Source organism: Sinohyriopsis cumingii, chromosome 2, assembly GCF_028554795.1.
Source record: "Sinohyriopsis cumingii isolate HCF-2022 chromosome 2, ASM2855479v2, whole genome shotgun sequence".
Taxonomy (NCBI): domain Eukaryota; kingdom Metazoa; phylum Mollusca; class Bivalvia; order Unionida; family Unionidae; genus Sinohyriopsis; species Sinohyriopsis cumingii.
The window spans coordinates 63,660,073-63,680,771 of record NC_142962.1 but is presented as its reverse complement, the minus strand read 5'-3'; the positions used below and the strand labels follow the sequence as shown (position 1 = coordinate 63,680,771).

The 20,699-nt window shown below is 34.1% G+C and overlaps 1 protein-coding gene across 1 annotated transcript in view; it reads left to right on the top strand.

Annotated features, from left to right (window-relative positions):
- LOC149805047 (uncharacterized) overlaps nt 1-20,699 on the top strand; it is a 357,351-nt gene that overhangs the window by 21,763 nt on the left and 314,889 nt on the right. The window contains exons 12-16 of the mRNA XM_089946893.1: nt 910-952; nt 6,391-6,554; nt 9,612-9,767; nt 12,860-13,069; nt 16,198-16,240. Coding sequence (XP_089803019.1) covers nt 910-952; nt 6,391-6,554; nt 9,612-9,767; nt 12,860-13,069; nt 16,198-16,240 — 616 coding nt within the window. The remainder of the gene's footprint in view (nt 1-909; nt 953-6,390; nt 6,555-9,611; nt 9,768-12,859; nt 13,070-16,197; nt 16,241-20,699) is intronic.

Here is a 20,699-nt window from a genome sequence, read left to right as displayed (position 1 = left end):
CCCAGTCACATTATCCTGACACCAGGCTGACCAGTCCTAACACTAACCTCTTAATGCTGAACGCCAAGAGAGGCAGGTGTTAGTACCATTTTTGTAAGTCTTTGGTATGACTCGACCGGGGATCGAACCCACGACCTCCTGCATCCAAGGCAGACGCTCTAACCACTAGGCTACCAGAGCGGTTAGTTTGGAATATGCTTCATAGCACTATTCCCCTTGGGAAGGAGCTGAGGGGTTAATTTTGTGTGTAAATTTTAGATTCATGCTTAAGCTTTTGCATTTAGCTTGGTTTATTTGCATTATGTATTTGTACTGTTACACCTAAATTCATGAAACTAGTTGAGGGGATGCATCATGCACTCTACCCTCATCACAAATTTAAAAGTAGTTCATTGTGACCCATATTTTATGCTTCACTAACTTTTAGTTAAATTAAAAATACAAAAAGACCTTTAGTTTGAAATGGGACCAACGTGTCATTATCAAGATCACTTAAGTCTACCTTTATTTTCTGCAGGATAATTAATGTTTACAGTTGCTACTGGGGACTCCTAGAAGCTTCATTAAGGTGATGTTTGTGGTAGACGATTATACTTTGGTCATACGAGTTATCACTTTTAGACTTGTAGCTTAATGCAGTATATGACAGAATATTGTAAAAGCAATTATTCTTGCTGTTTTTAGTGGATTTCTGTGAAACTTAGTACTTCTTATGGTCATCATCATACAGTATACATGTTGGTCAGTCATTTTACTCCAATCATTTTGGAAGAGTTCTCTGTTTTACTGTAGATTCATTGGCATCATTGGGCTAGGTGTGGAATACCAGAGATATGCATGTGAGCAAACTGCTCACTGTTCCTCTTGTTTTTGGAAAACTGGAGTAGAACATATTTCTTTTATTCTCAGGTATAACACAGAAGTTTTACGTGAATGGAATCTTTCGTATGGAGTAAGTTTACCTTTTATTTTTATCTTATTCTACTGTGACATTATGGTGCACTGTGCAGTTTTAATTACAGCAAATGTAGTAAACATTTTTAGTTGAATGTTGATTTATCTGTCAAATATATCCCCATATCACATTAATATTAGGAAATAAATTCCACTGCCTCTCAATTCCAGCATTCCCACGTACACTTAAATTTTGTCTTTCTTATAACAAAGAAAAAAAAACAATCGCTTAACTATTACCTCTTCTTATCACCACTATGTGAATACCTATCAACCCAATGATACTAGTTTATGCTTACTAGATTCACTTGATACAGTCTACATCATATCAACTGGCCTCTTGACATCCAAGGATATCTTCATTATTTTGACTCATTCATCTTGAAAGTCAATATCATTGTGTGTTAATATATTTACTATATCTTGCAGTCATTGTTTTTCTTTTTTGTTTTCATTATTTGCATGCATTGTTTTATAGCTGTGGACTTTGTTATTCTGACCATTGCTCCAATATGATATTATTAGTGTTTGTTATTGTAACATGTTTAGGCTCGAATAAATAACACAGAAAGAGAGAAAACAACAAGCCAATTAAAATTTAACAAATAATTTATTTTCCTGGAAAAAATTCTTTACAAATGAAAAATTAAGAACTTGCAGTTTCAAGAATCAAATCCAAAAGTAATCCAAGAATAATCCATGAATTAAATTGCAAAAGTCCTAATAATAAAATGTTCTACTGAATTCAAGTTTGAGTCCTGATGAAGAATCCAAGATGGAAGGCAATAACATAAGCCGCATCCTATACAATGTTGTCGTTTACACTTTCTTGTTAATAACACTCCTGTGTTGGAAATCAGAATAAAATTTTTAAGCAGTGTCTTCCAAAAAATTCTATATGAGCACTCTTCAAAATTTCCAGAGAATAAAGAATTAATCCTTTTGAAATCCAAATGATCTGAAGATAATTAACTTAAAAATATGGCTACAACAAAGAAAACAACTTGATACCCAGTGTAAAAGACCAATAACTGAGAAATCTCTCTCTATACATCTCTGTTAAAAGTAACAAATGCGTAATTATGAAAAAATCAGAATTGCAAAATCAAAGTGGGGTCACATGATCGTGTTTATGTCACATACACCAAAAATGACCCTGACAAAATCCCAAAATTTTCTCTAAGAAATAAAAAATAAAAAAAGTTGTTTACATCTCAAACCCATGGCCTCATCATGACCTTGACAATAACCAATCATTTTAAAATAAAGATAGAACTTTGTTTACTAATTTTGAGCCAAGGTCAGCATCCATGCCAACACCTGGTGTTTACGAAAAAAATGATTCAAGTCAACCAATTTTCTGAAAAAATATCTCCAGTGAATAAATTTTTATTACAATAACATGTAAGAAAATTTTAAAAAATTTAAAACTGACAAACAAACAATTAAATTAAATATATATTAAATCAGATATACGTAACACCTTCACCCATAAAATAAAAGATTTATATGATAAAGCTTTCTTTTTACCATAGATTAATTATACATGAGGTTAAAAAGAACTCATATGAATTACACAGTGTACATAAAATAATATATTGTTATACATGGGAAATTCAGAGATAGCCTCGACCTTAGCAGCTATAGGTTTAACTTGTCCATGTCCCACAATATGTCCTAGAAAAGTTACACTAGCATGGTAGAACTCACTTTTTTTAGACAAATTAATTGTCAAACATGCATCTGTGAGTCTGTCAAAGAATTTCTGAATTGTTACTAAATGTTCTTTCCAGTTGTTCTTGTAGATGATGACATAATCAATGTAAGCATGACAATTGTCTAGACCAGAGGTAATCATATTCATGAGACATTGAAATGTACTCGGCAACCGTTTCATCCCAAACGGTATTACTTTGTATTGGTAAAGTCCTTCTGCAGTCACAAATGTCAAAATTTTCTTTGCTCTTTCTGTTAGTGGAATCTGCCAAAATCCTTTCAAATTTGTTGACATACTTGGCATTCCTGTTCTTATCAATACAGTTATCGATTCTTGGCAATGGGAATGAATCTGTTTTTGTCACACTATTCACCTTCCTGAAATCAGTACACATACAGAAAGTTTTATCTGGTTTTGGAACAAGTATGAGTGGTGAACTCCAGTCACTTTTACTGGGCTCTATAAAATCATTCTCCAGCAAATATTAATTTCTCTTTTTAAGTATTCCTGTTTGAGAGGGTTCATCCTGTACAGGTGTTGCTTGACAGGTTTGAAATTTACAAATTCAGTGGCATGGAAAATTTTGTTTGTCCTTGTAGGAACATCTGGAAATAAGTGCTCATATTTAAATAATAACTGTTTAAGTTCATTTCTTTCTTGTTCTTGCAAATGTGAATGTTTCTGGTCTAGATCTTTCATAATTTCTGAATTCTGAATATTTGTCACTCCAATGTTAGTAGAATCTGATGATATTCCTTCACTTAAATCTTCACTGAGTGGGACAGGTACAACTAAATTAATTGCATGTTTAACCTGGATATCTCTTTCAATATACTGGTACTCCTATAATTTATTTTGATTCCAGGAGCACTAATATTATAATTTAACTCATTCATTTTCTTCTTAACTTTGTAAGGGTCATAATATCTAATCTGAAAATTTTTTGAAGAATGAGCAAGAGAGACAGAACTAAATTATTACAAAACTCAAAAGTTCTGTCCATTTATGTTTTGTCAAACCATAACTTCAGACTTGAATTGCTGAATGCCAAACTCCAGCAATATAGGCTGGAAAGTTCCAGACCTAAAATTTGACCTTTGACCCAGTTGGATAGAGTTAGAATGGCCAAATTGAGTAAATGACTTTATCAAAGCTTTTACTATTATTTTAGATTTTATATTCCTCAAGGGAATTGCCTCTGGAAACCTTGTTGGCACACACATAATGGTCAACAGGTATTGGTTACCTGACTTGGTCTTAGGTAAGGGACCAACACAATCTACCATAATTCTACTAAATGGTTCATCAAAGGTAGGAACAGGTTGTAGATGAGCCTTGGGAATTTTCTGATTTGGTTTTCCTACCATTTGACAAGGATGACAAGATCTACAGTATTTAGCAACATCACTTTTGATTTTTGGCCGATAAAAGTGAGTCAAGATCTTGTGATAAGCTTTATTGATCCCTAAATGATCAGCCAATGGAGTTTCATGGGCCAAACTAAATATTTCCTGTCTGTAAGGTTTTGGAAATACAATTTGATAGTTCACTGACCATTTGTCATCAGCAGGTACCTTGAGAGGTCTCCATTTTCTCATAAGAATTCCATTTTTAGTGAAATAACAGACAGGAACTTCAGTGGCTTCTGTTTCACTAATGGTCCTTTGAAACAAACAGGAGATCTCGGGACATTTTTCCTGTTTGACAACAAGTGATTGTCATTTATCACCCTGATCAGAATAAAGAGAATGAGTCGTTAAAAGAGGATCACTGTGATCAATACCTTCTGATTTATCCAAACAAGGAGTGAAAGTGACCTCATCAAAAGCCTGACCAATACACGTGTCAGCTAAAGGAATACTTTCCATATCAACCTCATTCTGAAGAGCTTTCTTTGCCAAAGTTCTGATAATTGCACAAGATGGAAATATATCAGGGAATTCTTTTACAATTGGATTGACTTTCTGATCCAAGCAAGGCTTGTCAGTTACAAGTGGATTAACCACAGCCTTGTCTCCAGCTAGGTCATTGCCTAGTAATAAATGAATACACTCAGTGGGTAAAACAGAGACTGTTCCGACTGTCATGGGTACTGAAGCTAAGTCTGATGACAAATTTACACAATGGAGAGGAACATTAACAAAGCTGCACTCTACTCCCTGAATAAGAACACTGTCATTAGAAGAAGACTTCTCAGAACAAGACAAAGTACCTGACAATAAAATACTCTGAAAAGCTTATGTGTCCATTAAAATTTTAATAGGGATAGGATTGGCCGAATCACCCAAGAGAGAGACCACTAACTGCAGTATATTAGTTATCCACATGCATAATTACTCATTCACAATGGCTTTAGATGTCTATACAGCATTGTGTCCATGAAAAGAATGACATATATACATCTACCTTCTGCACATGACCATGCGACAGAGTGGTGTACAAAAGGTCAAAGGGACATAATGTACATATGTGAGAAAGCTTGCCAGTAACTTCCCATGAGTTAGTGGTTCTTCCACCAATGATACTTATAAATCATTTGCTAAAAAATAGCATTAAACCCATACCAACTGACCAGCCAATCAGTTGTGATGTCCTCATAGTAGGAGAGAAGTTTATCCTTCATACAAGGAATCCAGCCTTTAGTAAAGAGCTGGAGGACTCACAGTACCAATTCAGTTCCCATAGTAAACCTATGCAAATGCCATGACATTAAAAATTCTTTAACTTTAATTTTCTGAGTGCTCTTGATGAAACCTGTATTTATCAGTATAGATGAAACCTGGATGTCAGCTTCTGTGTCAAGAAAAGGATATGAGCCGCAGCATTTTCGGACCAACATGTGTTTGAAACATGTGCTTTCAGTTCCATACAAAAAAGAGTCAGGTGCTAATTTCAATAATGAGGTTTCCAAACTCAAAACTGTTAAAGGACTGAAATTCCATCAATAAAAGAATGTCTCTATTTTTTTCAGTTGCAACTAGGATAAGCTCTCAAAAGATTTTATTTCCTATAAAATAACTTACATCATTAACCAATCATGGCCAGCATAACCCATATATATTCTATTTTATGTTCACCCATTTCCAGGCTGGTTCTCATTTTTCCATACGATTAGTACCGTGTGTTCTGGAGGCTCATACATTTCATTTTTTGATTACTTATTCTCTCCATTGTGACAGCAGAAAGTATTTGATTGTGAAAATAAATTTGTTTGGTGAATAATGTTTCTCCCAGAATACTTATCTGATGGCATTGCTATTAAAACCTCCCACACCTCCTTGCAAATGCAATGTTTTGTCTTTTTGGAGTCACTGGATTCAAGAGGTAGCCAAGTTTATTTCCTAATATTATTGGGATTTGGTAAGCATTCTCCAAGAAATGTTATTTAAGAGAATCATTGCTTTACATACCATACTAGAATTAAATGATTTGTGTAGTTCTTGCTCATAAAATAAATGTTTCTTTCAGAGATAAAACATGGACTGCATCATTAAAGCATTACATGGTACTAATATTTTATCAAAACTGTATTTACTAAAGATGTTATTCCTGTATAATGAAGAATGTTTCCACCTTATATGAAAGAAATCTTCCCTGAATACTATTGCATTATACAAGACACAGTCAGATATTTTAAGTATAATTCAGTTTATCTTTCATGAAATGTAGTTTCAGAATTGTAACACAGATTGTCAAGATTATTTATAAATATTTTATAGTTACAAAATTGATGAGCTGTACAGTCAGGGAGGTTACCTGGTTAGCCTGAATATCAGTGTGTGCCTGGAGGCAAGTTACTCTTGTGTTCTGGTAGTGCAAGTTTTCAAGAACACATTACTGACAAAAACACCATGTGCATGGGATGCTGGTTTCCTCAAACCTGGTGAGTCAAAATTTCTTAAACAATCTTAAATTCTTAATCATAGCTTGCCTGTGAATTGCAGCAAGGTGCTTTGGCTGGAGGTCATGGTGGAAATGCTCCTTTATTTGTGGATTGTATGGGACGTTCATTTAGTAGAGAACTTTTCTGTCTTACTTGAAGCTCCTGCAGGAGTGCATAGGCTATGAAGAACAAAACCTTACTGGTCTTTCATTTTGTATTGGAACAGCCACAACTGCAGCTGCAGTTGGTATGGAGGACCATTTAATTAAGACTTTAGGACGATGGTCTTCATCATGCTATATGTGCTACATCAGAATTCACCCTAACCAACTTCTTTCTGCTCAAGAACAGTTGTGTACATATATTTAATGTCATGTGCTTTGGACACCATTCCTTCCAAATGGATTGTCACCTTCACCCTTGGTGGCTGTCATTTAATATATATTATAATATCAAATTCGACTTGTCATTTTTCCCAAATCAGATACTCATATGCTATACTAATAATGTATAGGTCATACCTGTTTAATACATCTCTTTTACAGTTTAAATAGGAAAAAATAAGAATACTTTCATGCTGGGATCAGTCTAGTTCTATTCCAATATTCTGGGATCAACCCACTATATACTCTTTATGCAGGGATCAGTCTAACTAAGATTTAGTTAAGATGGGATCAGTCCAGAATACACTAGTATGCTGGGATCAGCTTAGCACATTAGTCTGCTTAAGCTGGGATCAGCCCAGAATACACTTGAAATCTGGGATCATCCTAGCAAAGATTTTACTTAAGCTGGGATCGGCCCCGAATAGACTATAATGCTGGGTTCACCTAGCATAGATTGACTTGAAGATGGGATCAGCCCACCATAATACACTAGTATACTGGGATCAACTTAGCACATAGTGTACCTTAAACTGGGATCAGTCCATAATACACTTGATTGCTGAGATCAGCCTAGCAAAGATTTTACTTGAGCTGGGATCAGCCTAGAACCAATTCTACTTGAGCCCAGAATACACTGTAGGGCTGGGATCAGACTAGCACCAATTGGGAATCATGGTCTTGTACATTCAGATTCTAGCCCATGAGTAGCCCCTACAGAGAGAGAGCCAGATACTTTTTAATATTTTAATTAGGCATTGATGTTATTTTAGTTATGATTTTGATGTTGTAGAATATTGATCATAATGAATAGTGGCTTCTTTGATGGAACGTGTGAGAGAATGATGCATATATTCATGTATCCTGTATTTTCTTACTATGCATGTCTTACATCTTTCCACATACAATTCAGTATTTTTAGTTGTACATAAAAGTTGTATTATATTATCACAATAAGGCCATAAATGTGAACCTCCACCACAGGAGGATTTTCTCTCCCAAGTTTAGGGGTGTTCCCTGCCCTTGTCAGCCACTGAAATCTCCCACATAAGCAAATTTGTAAAAGCATTTTTTCCATTTGTATTCTTCATATTTTGGTTTCAGTGTTGTGTTGATACAATAATACTGACTGTGCTCACATAATTGAACTGGCTTAAGCAGGGCAATGCACTGTAGTTTCTAATTTCACCCATTGATCTTGTCAATATGGCTTAAGTTGGCTTCATTGTTTGAAGTTTGTCAAGGTGGATTATAATATGTGTGAGTAGAATTACAAAAGGATTAGAGACATTAACTGCTTATGTTCTGATTCAGTGCTTAATGTTGTCTAGATTGATTAGTGGTTATTAGAATTTTCCCTTACTCAGAGCATAAATATCTTAGAGTTTGAATTTTTTAAATACTATTTTCACATGCTACATGTAACAGGATACACTAAAGTGGTCTTTCTTTTTCCCCTGAAGATTATTGAAAATCGTGATTTTTTAAACACAACTGTGTAAGGGGGTTTGGGGAGTAAAAAATCATGGTTTTAGCATGACACGCTGTATTATCGCAGGTTTGCACTATTATGAACAACTGCATAGCAAAAATTGATATTAAGACCACTAACCTTGATTTAATCCTTTGTTAAGCATGAATGTAAACCAGACTAAAGTACATGTCACTAATTGCCATTGTAATCCATAATGCCTGGAATGAATGAGGCTGTTGTCATTGTCTGTTATACTTGTAAGTGATACATTTTTTTTGTGTTTGTCATTATTATTGAGTGGTGATAGTGATGATAAAGACAGCAACAAAGGTATGTGCAAACGAAGCTTAAAGTCGCAAAGGGTGTGATGGTTTAAAAAATGTGTGTTTGTGCTTCATGTGGAAAATGACTTTAAAACAACAATAGACTCAGACAGTACCAATCTTATGCTGTCAGTGACTCATTTTTCATGCTATTCAGAATTACTTAATTTATATACATGTACATCATCATTTTTAACATCTTCAAAATAACATTCACTGACCTCTGAAAGTTGAAACCTCCAAAGTTAGCACCCCCAAATTTGAAATCTTGTAACATTTATTTATCACAGGTGCTCTCAACCTTGTAATTGGCTAGAAAAGCACCTAAAATAGAATGACTAAAGTAAGGTGCTTCTTACATGCTGACTTCAGTAGTTCATTAGCGGAGCACTGTTTTGAAAAGACCAGGTCCAAGATAGAAGTCCCACATCTTTTTTTTGAATGATGACATATTGGTGCATTGCTGGGTATCTTTTTTGATACCATTACACAGACTATATTTTCTTGTTTATTTTTTTAGTGGCTTTATTAACAGTTGATCCATTTTTCCAAGTACATACTTTCATTCAGTTTTTTAAATATGGTAAGACACGTACAAGTCAGTAAAAGGTTTGTAGAATAGCAATATCACTGATCTCAATAACACTAAACCCATTTTTTAAAACTCCAAGGAATTTATACTTAATTTAGTTTATAAAAAGTTCTACATTTATATTATGCCTAAAAGCCATAATTGTATGATTTACAGTTGAGATTTAACTTTTTGTTTAAATATTAGAATCCAAGTATTCAAATAATCCATTAGCTTCAGTACTGTTTTGGAAAATAATTTCTCTGCAATGCTGTGTTCATGCAACATTTATCTCTTTTGCTGCAGGTTTTTCTTTGACCAAGTGGCTTCAGGATAGGAATGCTACACTGGGATCCCTGTCTGATAAAGTTCTGATCAGCTTCCTGTATGAGGAACTGGGAATTGCTCCATTCCTAAATGAGGATATGTGTAATGAAAATGCAAGCAAAACGTGGCAGTCAGGTAATAACTTTAGAAAAAAAGTGAATCAAGGTAATGAAGACACATTAGCACTTTTCATTAACTTGAAAAGCAATCACTTGCATATTCAGCATCATTTGAATCACAAACTCAGTCCTGCTTTAATACTTCTGAATGTCTGTGACCTTGGGAAAGTAAATCACATCAAAACTCAAACCTGAAATTTGGGTACTTAGTACATTGAATAATTGGCTTGGATTTGAAAAATATAAAATTTGCCAAAGAAATATATTTTACATTATTGTAAGTTTAAAAGTTTACTGCAAAGATATGAGATTAATGTTGAGATAAATTGTGGAGATTCTTTATGTGGATAGTGAAATTCTCATAATTCTGTAAATTGCTAGATTACATTGTCAGATTTGAAAAATAACAAGTTTGGGGGGAATTTTCATAGACAGAAAAAAAATTTATAAATAAAATTGTTGCACAATAGTATAATTGTGATAAATATATTAAATATAGTGCATAAGGCATTGTTGCAGCCAGGACATGCCATTGTAGAATCTGTGCAAAAGGTTCTTCAAATAACTAAATTGAATGTTCCAAAAGTTGTGCAATAAAAATTAACAAAGTGCAGCTATTTCTGATTCAGTTACACCAACCAATCATTAAATGCCTGAATTGCTCAATGATTGTTTTTATGAAAATGTAGAAAATCCATTGATTGATCTTTTCCAATTGCATCAATCACTATACTCAAATCTATTTTCCCTCATTCTCTAAATCCCATATATGGTGAAACTCTGGAATCCTGTGCTCACTAATATCCCATAATATTTCTTTCTTTAGAATAAGTTAGGTATGCTACCAGATTGTACTGCTCCGGTGGCCTAGTGGTTAGAGTGTCCACCTCGGATGCAGGAGGTTGCAGTGGATCGAATCCCAGCCAAATCATACCAAAAACATAAAAATGGTACTAACAGCTGTCTCACTAGGTGCTCAGCATTAACATATTAACCCTTGGAGGTTTTTGCCATTTTTGCCTGAAAATCAAATAGGAAACACATTTTGAAAGCTATTTCTGAATAGACTTGAAAACACCAAATCCATGGTCATCTTTCAATAACATACTGCCTAGTTGTGTTAGAAACATCATTTTTCATTGGCTATTTGACTCGCGCATGAGCAGAGGGGTAAAAGTTGGACTTGTTTTTGTTTGGTTTTTTGCTAAACGGAGCCATTATTTTTGTATGGAGACCACTCTTTATTCCAAATGCCCATCTTATCCTACTTTTTGCAAAGGATCATCTGTCTGTTTGCAGTTCATACTGGTTTGCCTTACATCTGAGACCAAAAAGTCTAAAATCCAGACACAAAATTAAATTCCGACCACGGGCGAATTTTGTGTAAAAAAAAGTCAGGTCCAAAAAATGAGGTTTTTATATCTGTATTTTGTAGTGAACTAGATATTCCAGATTATTTGGTATCATTGTAGAGCTACATCTGTCTACCTTTCTATAATATCATCCACTTTAGTGTATCATGCATGACCATGACGCTACAGAGCTCGGCAGTAGGCTACTACCTCCTGCCCCGTAAAGTCGTCGCTAGGGGTTAATGTGTTAAGAGGTCAGTGTTAGGACTGGTTGGCTTGATGTTGTGGATAATGTGACTGGGTGGGACATCATTTATCATGTCTGTGGCATGATGCCCCAGTGCTGGACATCACTATAAACTGCCACAGCACAGACATCGTAGCAATATGACTGAAAAATTGTTAAAGCTACATAAAAAATCCAAATCACTCACACACTCTCAGACTGTAATGGCCACAATGAAAACATGAAACAAATTCAAGTAACATACTGAGGTTACTTCTACCCAGTATATTAACACCATTTACACCACCCACCCCTGCCAAAATTGGTATTTTCACAAGTCGTATGCTTCCAGGTACATGATATGGCCCTGATTTAGTGTCATTTGTTTTGCAAAGGCAGTAAAGTTTCGTTAAGAGATAGATATGAAACAATGGATAACTGATTCTTTTATCACAGTATCATGCTTAGACCATAAGGTGATAAAACCAACTGCATGGTTGGTGACTCCTAGTGAACAAACCAATAAAACCCACAAAAGTTAAAACAGAAGCCAAAGAGATGTGAAACATCTAATGAAAATAATGAAACCAAAGAAAGAAAAGAGATTCATACACCTTCAAGCAATCATTTCCAAGCTGAAACTTTGCAATAACTGATGACTAAAATAGTTGGCAGGGACATCAGATTATTTGACACGTTTTTAAAAAAATGTGAATAGTAATAAATTATGTTAAGGTTATATCATTTTATTATGAGGTTCACCCATGGTGATCATACACTATTCATTAACTTTTCAAATGAAGGGGGCCAAATTTTTTCAAACCTGGCAGAAACAATAGTTAGAAAATGCTTTGTGTATTTCAAGTAAATATACATGTATAATCTATTTATTTACAGATTTAAAAGCAGAATGAAGTTTGTCTACTGAGATACAATCATTTGAAGGTTTTAGAAAGAAAGTCATATGGCACTGAACATCAGAAGATGTTCATAAAGATTGACAAAAGTATAATAATTACCTAATAAAGAATTACATGGAACAAGTTTTGCATGTTGTTAAATGCTTCACTTTTTTCAACCACAGTGGTTTTGGGAATGTAAAATAGGCATGGTATGCCATCCTTTATGTTGTAAGATGCATCTTGCAGTGTTGTACCAAAGGAGAATGTTTTAAAATGTTTTAATGAATGTGGTTTGTACAGAAAATTACTGACCTTTCATCTTAAGGATTTTGTGCTTTTTTGCCTTTATCTTTTCTTAACTTTTTTGATGCAGTGGGGGCAGGAGTGTATGCAACATCATTATCTTGTATCTTTTCTCTATGTTGGACATCTGCATTTTACTGGAGGGGGCTTGTTCACCTGGGGATTGAACCAAGGTGTTTGGCTTTGCCATTATAATAACTAGTCTTTGCTTGTTACTATATGGCCACAATTGTGTTGATGTACTGTTAAACCTTTGCATACACACACACACACACACACATACATACATACATACTTAGTTACTTACTTTTCATCTTACATGTAGACTGTGCCAGTGAGTTGACCTTACCCATTCTGCCCAGCAACATCCATTGCTCAGTATCAGAGACCTGTACTAGTGTGGAATGCTGTGTTACTGTGGACAACTTAACCAGGAACATAAATACTTCATTATCAATTGATACATGTGGACACTGGCTGACCATTCAGATTGAGAAAATGACAGTGCATCAATCCCTCTATGACTATCAGCTGGGTATGTACTACATGTATTTACCATTGTTCAAAATAATACTCAAAATTATTAAGATAAGAATTCTTCATTTTCAGACTGCATGGTCCCTACATCAAAATTAAAATCTGAAAATATAAGATTATTTTAAACACAAAAGACGATAGGTATCTAATGTACAAACTAGATTAATTGCCTTTCCAAGGATGGGACTTAAAAAAATATTTAAAATTGAGATGAGTGAGGTTAAAAGAAAGTTTGAAGATAAATATACAAAAAAGTATTTTTAAAAATATGGGATGTCACTGTAAACTTTTTGTATGGCAAGCATGATACACATATGAGTATTTATACATATAATATACAGACACATCTTCAACTACAAAATATATCCAGCTTTTTAAGAATGAAATTATGAAGACATTTAAAAAATAATTTGTTCCATCTTTATATAATTCAAGAATTTAATGAACATCATAGTTCCACAGAGATTTCAAGATACATTTCTTACTGTTAGATTTTCTTGTCATCATTGAAAATACACTTTCTCATTACTTCTTTGAAACTGAATACATTATTTACAAACATGGTAGATGCACTGTTCCATCTTGGCAGGCTGATTAGAAAATGAAGACTATTATTGTAACCAGTAACTAGTTTTCTTTTCATAAATTCACTAAAGTTTGTCCACAGCGGAGCACAATACATAGTGCAGCAATAAGATTTGATTAATCTAATTTTGATATTCAAAGAGTAATTTCTGAATTTACATAGAAGAATGTTTGCTTGAGTGCACACAAATCTGTAATGTCTAATCACATCTTCATCATCTAACCCAATGGATTTTAAAATAAGACCAAATATGTATAACTGTTGACATGTGCAAGAGCATGGCCATTAAGAAGTACAGAGAAAGGAGATCACAGTTTGAAAGAAGTTGAATGAAAGACCATGCATGCCAATTTTTGTGTATTAATAGATGATATCATTTTCAAATGTGTACTGTTCACATATCTTTAATAATTTCTTTAAACCTGTGATTGAAGGACTCATCACTGACATATCATCAGAAAATTAAAATTGTTAAAAAAATAACACATTTGGTGTCTCCGACCAAGGTTACAATTGAATTTTTCTACTATATATTAAATAACGAAGGCAAAAGAACACCTCCCGGCCTCACCAATTGGTTACATGGTAGGAGCTGGATACTGTACTTCCCCAACGTACATAGTATAACTGTTTGCCATACCAGTTAACCAAACTTTGAACTGTGTAGATGGGCATTTGAATGTCAAGCAAGTTTTTAAAGAGTGTCCAGTGACTGATCCTGTCAATTGCCTTACTAGCATCTAAAATACATGCAAACACAGGGCCTCCATGTTTTACATAATAGTTTACAGTTTCCTTAAACGCATAGAGTCATATGTCTGTTGAATATTGTATAATAAAACCAAACTGATTATGAGAGATTTTGACTTCACATCATTGTAGTACAATACACTTAAATATTTTCAAAATAATTTTCATAAGAATAATAGGTCTATAATTAATTTTGTCCAGCAAGTTACCAGTTTTTGTTTTCAGTACGAGGATAATTGTATTTTTTTGAAATTATCTGGAATAAAGTTATGTATAAACATACAATTATATAAAATTAACAAAAGGACATGTAGTCTAATATCTGAAAATTTGACATGTTTTACATATACAAAATATGATCCTGGACATTTACTTTTTGTTTGGCTACAGCACATTTGATTTCAGATAACAAGATCTGTTCAGTAAGACTGGAAAGGGCCTTGAATGCTAAAACAACTCCTTATTCAAATCATTTTTAATACCATTGAGTAAGGCATCAAAATGATTTTTGCACATGCTGCATATGTTAGTTTGGCCTTGGTTCCTATCAGTGCAGATTGGTAGCTTACTGGAAGTTGTCAAAGTATTTTGTTTTAACTTGCTTCCAGAATTAATGTTGGTCTAAATTTTCAAATTCATTTGCAAGCATGTCTGTTCTATAATTTACTTCTTCCTTCTTACAGCAGACTGAATCACATATATTACTGGAGTATCTGTTTTAGTTTTGCTTAATATAGTATAAGCCAGTGAAATATTTGGTCTTTCCAGTTTCATCAGCAACTAAGAGAAAACAACACCAGATCTTATTCATCTTACATGTGGTATTTTCATTGATTGTTCTTCCTTTAATAAAATATCTAATTTCAAATATTACTTTTATTAAAGTATTTATTTTGCTAGCTTAATATTTTACTTTAAAGTATGCTGGGATTAATAATTTTTTATGTTACATTAAGCAACATTGAAAATGCAGTTAGAATTATTGAATTAAAATTTGCAAAGAGTGTACACAAAAATACCTGACAGACTCTAAAACAAAACATGAATAATCATTGACAAAGCTAGTATATTTGTGAGAAAGAGTTTGCATCACAAATATTTCATTCGTGTTAATGATCACCTGCCTTAGACAATTAAATATAACAATAATAAAGGTCCTTTATCAGTTTGTGACAAATATAAACAAAGTATTTCATATACAACTAAGAATAAATACCTTTCTGTACCATAATAGGTTAGACTCCTTAGCTTTCGACCTTATCATAAGGCTTCATCAGAAAGGAATCTATTCTTAGTTTTATTGACTGCAAATGGCTGTAGCAGGTAACAATATTCATTTTAGTATTTCACATGTATCTAATTTTTGATATTATGAATGTGAACATTAATAGGAATAGATATAGATATGCAAGTTATGTGCATGTACTGTTTTTAAAATTATTATTTTAAAATTTGTGAAAGTAAGAGATGACAAGATTTATTTTCAATTAGTATTTCCATTATTTAGGTGACCTTTACTATGTTTATTAATTTTATTAATAGTGTATGAAAATATCCTATAGCCTTGTTTATGTGATTTGTAATGGTGATTTTGTTCTTTGCCTTTTTCAGATGATAGGTGAAGTTTTTATAATAATCATTGGCTGGTTTATGTTTGAATATTTTTCTTTAACGTTTTTCACCTTAATATCCCTTACTTAACAGAAAATTTTATTTTGTAATAATTTTTTTTATCGAAAATGATGTCATAAAGTAAGCAGTAAAATCAAGTATATTTTTTCTAATTACAGGAACAACAAAGAGATTATCTTTATATGGAGTCTTCAGTGTCGAGTAAGTAAAGGTTCTGTTGCACAGGATGCACAGTTAGTTAACACATGAATGATTAATTTTCAGGAAAACATGATTTATATGACAAACTAAGACATAAAAAGAAAAACCTGAATTTAGAGGATATGGTTGAACTAAATTATTTGACAAAGCTGAAGAAAGTAAAGAAACTGCTCGACTGGTGGAGCAGAAGAAATTTTTCCCTTATTGGAAAAATTGCTTTGGTAAAATCCTTGATTTTGCCAAAATTTATTCATTTTTTGGGCTGCTGTATTAAGTCCTCCACCCCAAATAGAAAATGAGCTGAATACATTATTTTTCAGGTTTATTTGGGGTGGCAAAAGCAAGATGTTAAAAAGAGTTAGTCTTATAGGTCCCTTTTGAGGAAGGTGGATTAAATATGATTCACTCCTTTATGTGGTATATAATCTTTCCTGAATTAGGAATCTTATACTGAGCAAATATGGTTTATGGCAAAACCTTGTTTCAGAACAAGTATTTGGAAAATTTGGAGGTATGCTGTTATTAAAATTAGGAAAAACTAAACTGAAAGAAATCTAAAAGAATTAATAATATATTTTGGCATGATGTTATTTATGCTTTATCTCAATGGAAAAATGAACCATCAACTGTTCAGGAATACTTGTCTCAAGATAATCATAAATTTAATAACTATAGACAATATTAAATAATACACAAGGTGGAGAACAAATGATATTGTACTAAGCACCTTTGAAATGAAACAAACGACACAAACTACTAATTTTTTACAGTACTTTGCTCTTATCTCAAAGATATCAGTGAAGTGGAGAAAGAAAATCACTTTTGTTAAAGTGGAAATACTTTTCATGTAATACTCGACAAAACTTTGCTCCTTAGGGTAAGAGCAAAGAATAAATTTGTTTTTATAGATCTAATAAAAACCAAGATACAGACACCAAATGGTAAATATGAAACTTGGTCCAGGCAGCAATTGGTGTAAATGAATGGTCCAACTCTTTTGTTTCAGCTAAATTTTGTACAAAGGACGCAAAACTGATTGGCTTTAATTTTAGATTTCTACATAGAACTATTGCCACAAACCAGTTTTTGAACAGGATTAGTTTAAGTAATAATGATAAATGCACCTTCTGTAAGGAGGGAACAGAACAAATTGAGCACTTATTCTGTGAATTTTCAGTTACTGAACATTTTGGAAATTATTTGTGGAATGGATCCAAATTTACTACCCAGATTTTTAAATTACGTGAAAAGATGTCTTCATGGGAAATAAAACAATTTGATGATCTTGTCAGCTTTCTAATCTTGCTTGCAGAATATGTTATATACAGATCTGGCTGTGCATCAAAAATCCCAAATCTCACCTAATATAAAAATTTTGTTTTATTGTACAAAAGGCTGAAAAAATATGTACCAAAGTGAATAACAGAACTGATGAGTTTAAGAAAAGGTGGACCCTTTTGTCAACTTTGGGTTTCACTTCTTAGTTTTCCTTTACTTTTGCATAAAAGAAACAAACAGGCAATGTATTGGTAAATGAATGGTTCTTTAGTACAATATCTGAGTATATACATGTGAATTTGTATGTGCATGTGTGTTGTGTCTAAGTAATGGAACATGAGTACAGCTCAGGATGGAAAATATTCTTAAGGTAATGCCCCATACACCTGGCCAGGTGGAGATGTAGGGGAATATGTAAAATCCTGACAACTTAAGTTCAATAAAAAAAAGAGAAAACAGAAAGAAAAACCCAGATGAGGGTAAAAAATTCATTGTTCTAGAAGAATGAGAAAGTTTGTTATAATAAAACATGTGCCATGCATCATATAGTCTGGGTATAGCTATTTGTGATGTACAAATGACCCTGACCCAAGTGTAGATAATAATCCTAAGTTGTTTACAAAACTGTCACTGATCTTGGACAAGGTCAGCTACAATGTATTATCTACAGTATTACATTACCCATAGATAATAATGAAATAAATAAAAAAAACTAACAAACATTGCAAATTAAATATACAGAACAGAAGATGACACAGAAATAGTCATCTCTGATCAAATTTAGATGCTTTGAACTGGAGTACCACTCAGTCAAGTTCACAACCTCAAATGAAACCACCTCATCATCAGTCAGGTTCAAGGAATGGAAATTGCTAAAGAACCAGTAGGAAGAAGTTTTCTAACCCAATGAAGACTTAGACTCCTGCCATGCATTCCTCTCCCAAACATTCCCATAGGTGATAATCTAGGCCTCTTTTGGGGTTACTGACTTCAAGTTCAGGAACAAACCTGACTATCAAGGATCCTCATAATCTTTCACCAGTCTAGTCTCATGAAATTAAGGGAACAGGTAAATACCATTTTGCAGAAAGGGGCAGTCAAGAGGGTCCTGATTGATCAGCTTCCTCAATTCTACTCCCAAATCTTTAAAATCACCAAGAATAGCTGGAAAGTTTCTATTATAATTGATCTCTTGCCATTAAACCTGTTTATTCTGAAGGAACATTTCAAGATGGAGACCACTTCCTCACTCTGAAATACAATGCATCGATCAGATTGGACAGTCCCCATCAACCTCCAGGATGCCTATTCGCACATTCTGATATTTCCTACACATTGAAAATACCTCCAGTTTTGCTTGCACCAGGTTGTTTTTCAACTGAAGGGTCTGCCACTCAGTAGCATCTTGCCTCTGATTACTGGTAAACTCAATTCACAAGAACTTTGATGACTGACTGATCAGTGATGTTCAGGTTCATTGCCTCCATCAGAATCTGTTCCATTGTTGGTCCATAGTAAGTCAGTTGGGCCTTACACCCAACCTCAAGAAGTCTGAGCTCATCTGATCTCTGGACTTTGTTTATGTTGGAATGAAATTCTTCATGAACTTAGTCCCAGTTCCACAGGATGAGATAGATTGAATCCTGGAAGTTCTAGAGGTGCAACTAGCAAAAACTTCATTGTCTGCTTGCCTTTACTTATCCCTATTTTGAACCTTGAATACCACTGCAGGTCAGGTTTCCTTAGGACATTTCCATACACACTTTTCATGGTCTCTTCTTCTCACAAGGTGGAAATCACAGAAATTCTCCATCAGCTCTGATTGATTAGGATCAGATTTTCATCGCCATTTGAATTAGTTGATGAATCAGATGGATTCCTGAGAAGGGTTCCCATGTATGTATCTAATCCCCACTCCATTCTGTTCACAGATACATCAGATTCTGGTTGGGGCACTAATTTAAAGCTGGAGGGAATGAGTCTCAAGGGACACTGGACACAGGATAAGTCATCCCTCTACATTAACTAACTTGAAATGAAAGCTTATTTCCAATGTTGCAAGATTGCATTGACAGAATAAGGTGTTAATGTGTCATAGTCTCCTCTAACAACATGCCTATCATAACATATCTTCATTGTCAAGGAGGCACACATGCCACTTTTTTGATTTGGAACCTACTTCACTGGGTAACCTCAGACAACATCACCTTCTGAATTTGCCACATTTTGGTGATGAAAATTCTATTAGCTGATAGACTGTGTAGGACAGTCCCCATGGTATGGTTTCTACTGCTCCAAAACAGCCCTTTCCCTTACTATGGGAAATCCTCTGGTGGACATTTTTTGTGACCAGGCCCAGCAACAGGTTTCCCTTTTACATTTCACTTGTCCTGGAAATGAGAGTACAAGCAGTGCTGCATTCAGTTTCCATTGATATCATCAGTTCTTGTGTCATATGCCTTCCCATTGTGCTATTCAAGTTCTGTAAAAAAAGAGGCAGGAGTTCTGCTGGTCACATTATTCTGATAGCTCAATAGTAACTCCAATGATTGTTGTTCATCATTCTTCTAGACCTCTTGACAGATCAGCTGAGGTCTCTACCTCACAAGAGGGATCTTCTGTCACAACACTGGGGCTCTCTTCTCCACAACAGCTCTTAGATTCTCCAACTTCATGCTTTGCTCATCTCAGGTGATCTATCCACCAGAACAAGTTTTGGGAGGATTGCCAGTTGCATCATTCAAACCAATAGTGCTTCACCATCCAAGGTCTTTTATATCAGGTGGAGAATCTTCAATGATTGGTGCAGTAGGAAGCACGTTCTTCCTAGATGTCCATCTAACATCCATTCCTTTTCAAGAACAAAAGATGTTCAGTATCAGCTATCAAGGGCTATTCCAAGACACTTAAATTCTCTCAGGACTCGGCAATCCATTTGGATTCACATCTTGCTGATTTTGTTGAGTATTTTGAGCTGCAGAGACATGTCTCTTGCTTCCTTGTGCCCTGATGGAATTGTTCTTATGTTTTATGGTCATTAACTAAATCCCCCCTTTTAAACCAGTGAGTGAGGTTTCCTTTCAGAACTTTACACCAAAGATGGCATTTTTGGAGTCTGCAAGAAGATGCATGGAGATTCATGCAATGTTTGTTATAATGGCTGTCTCCATTTTAATTGGCA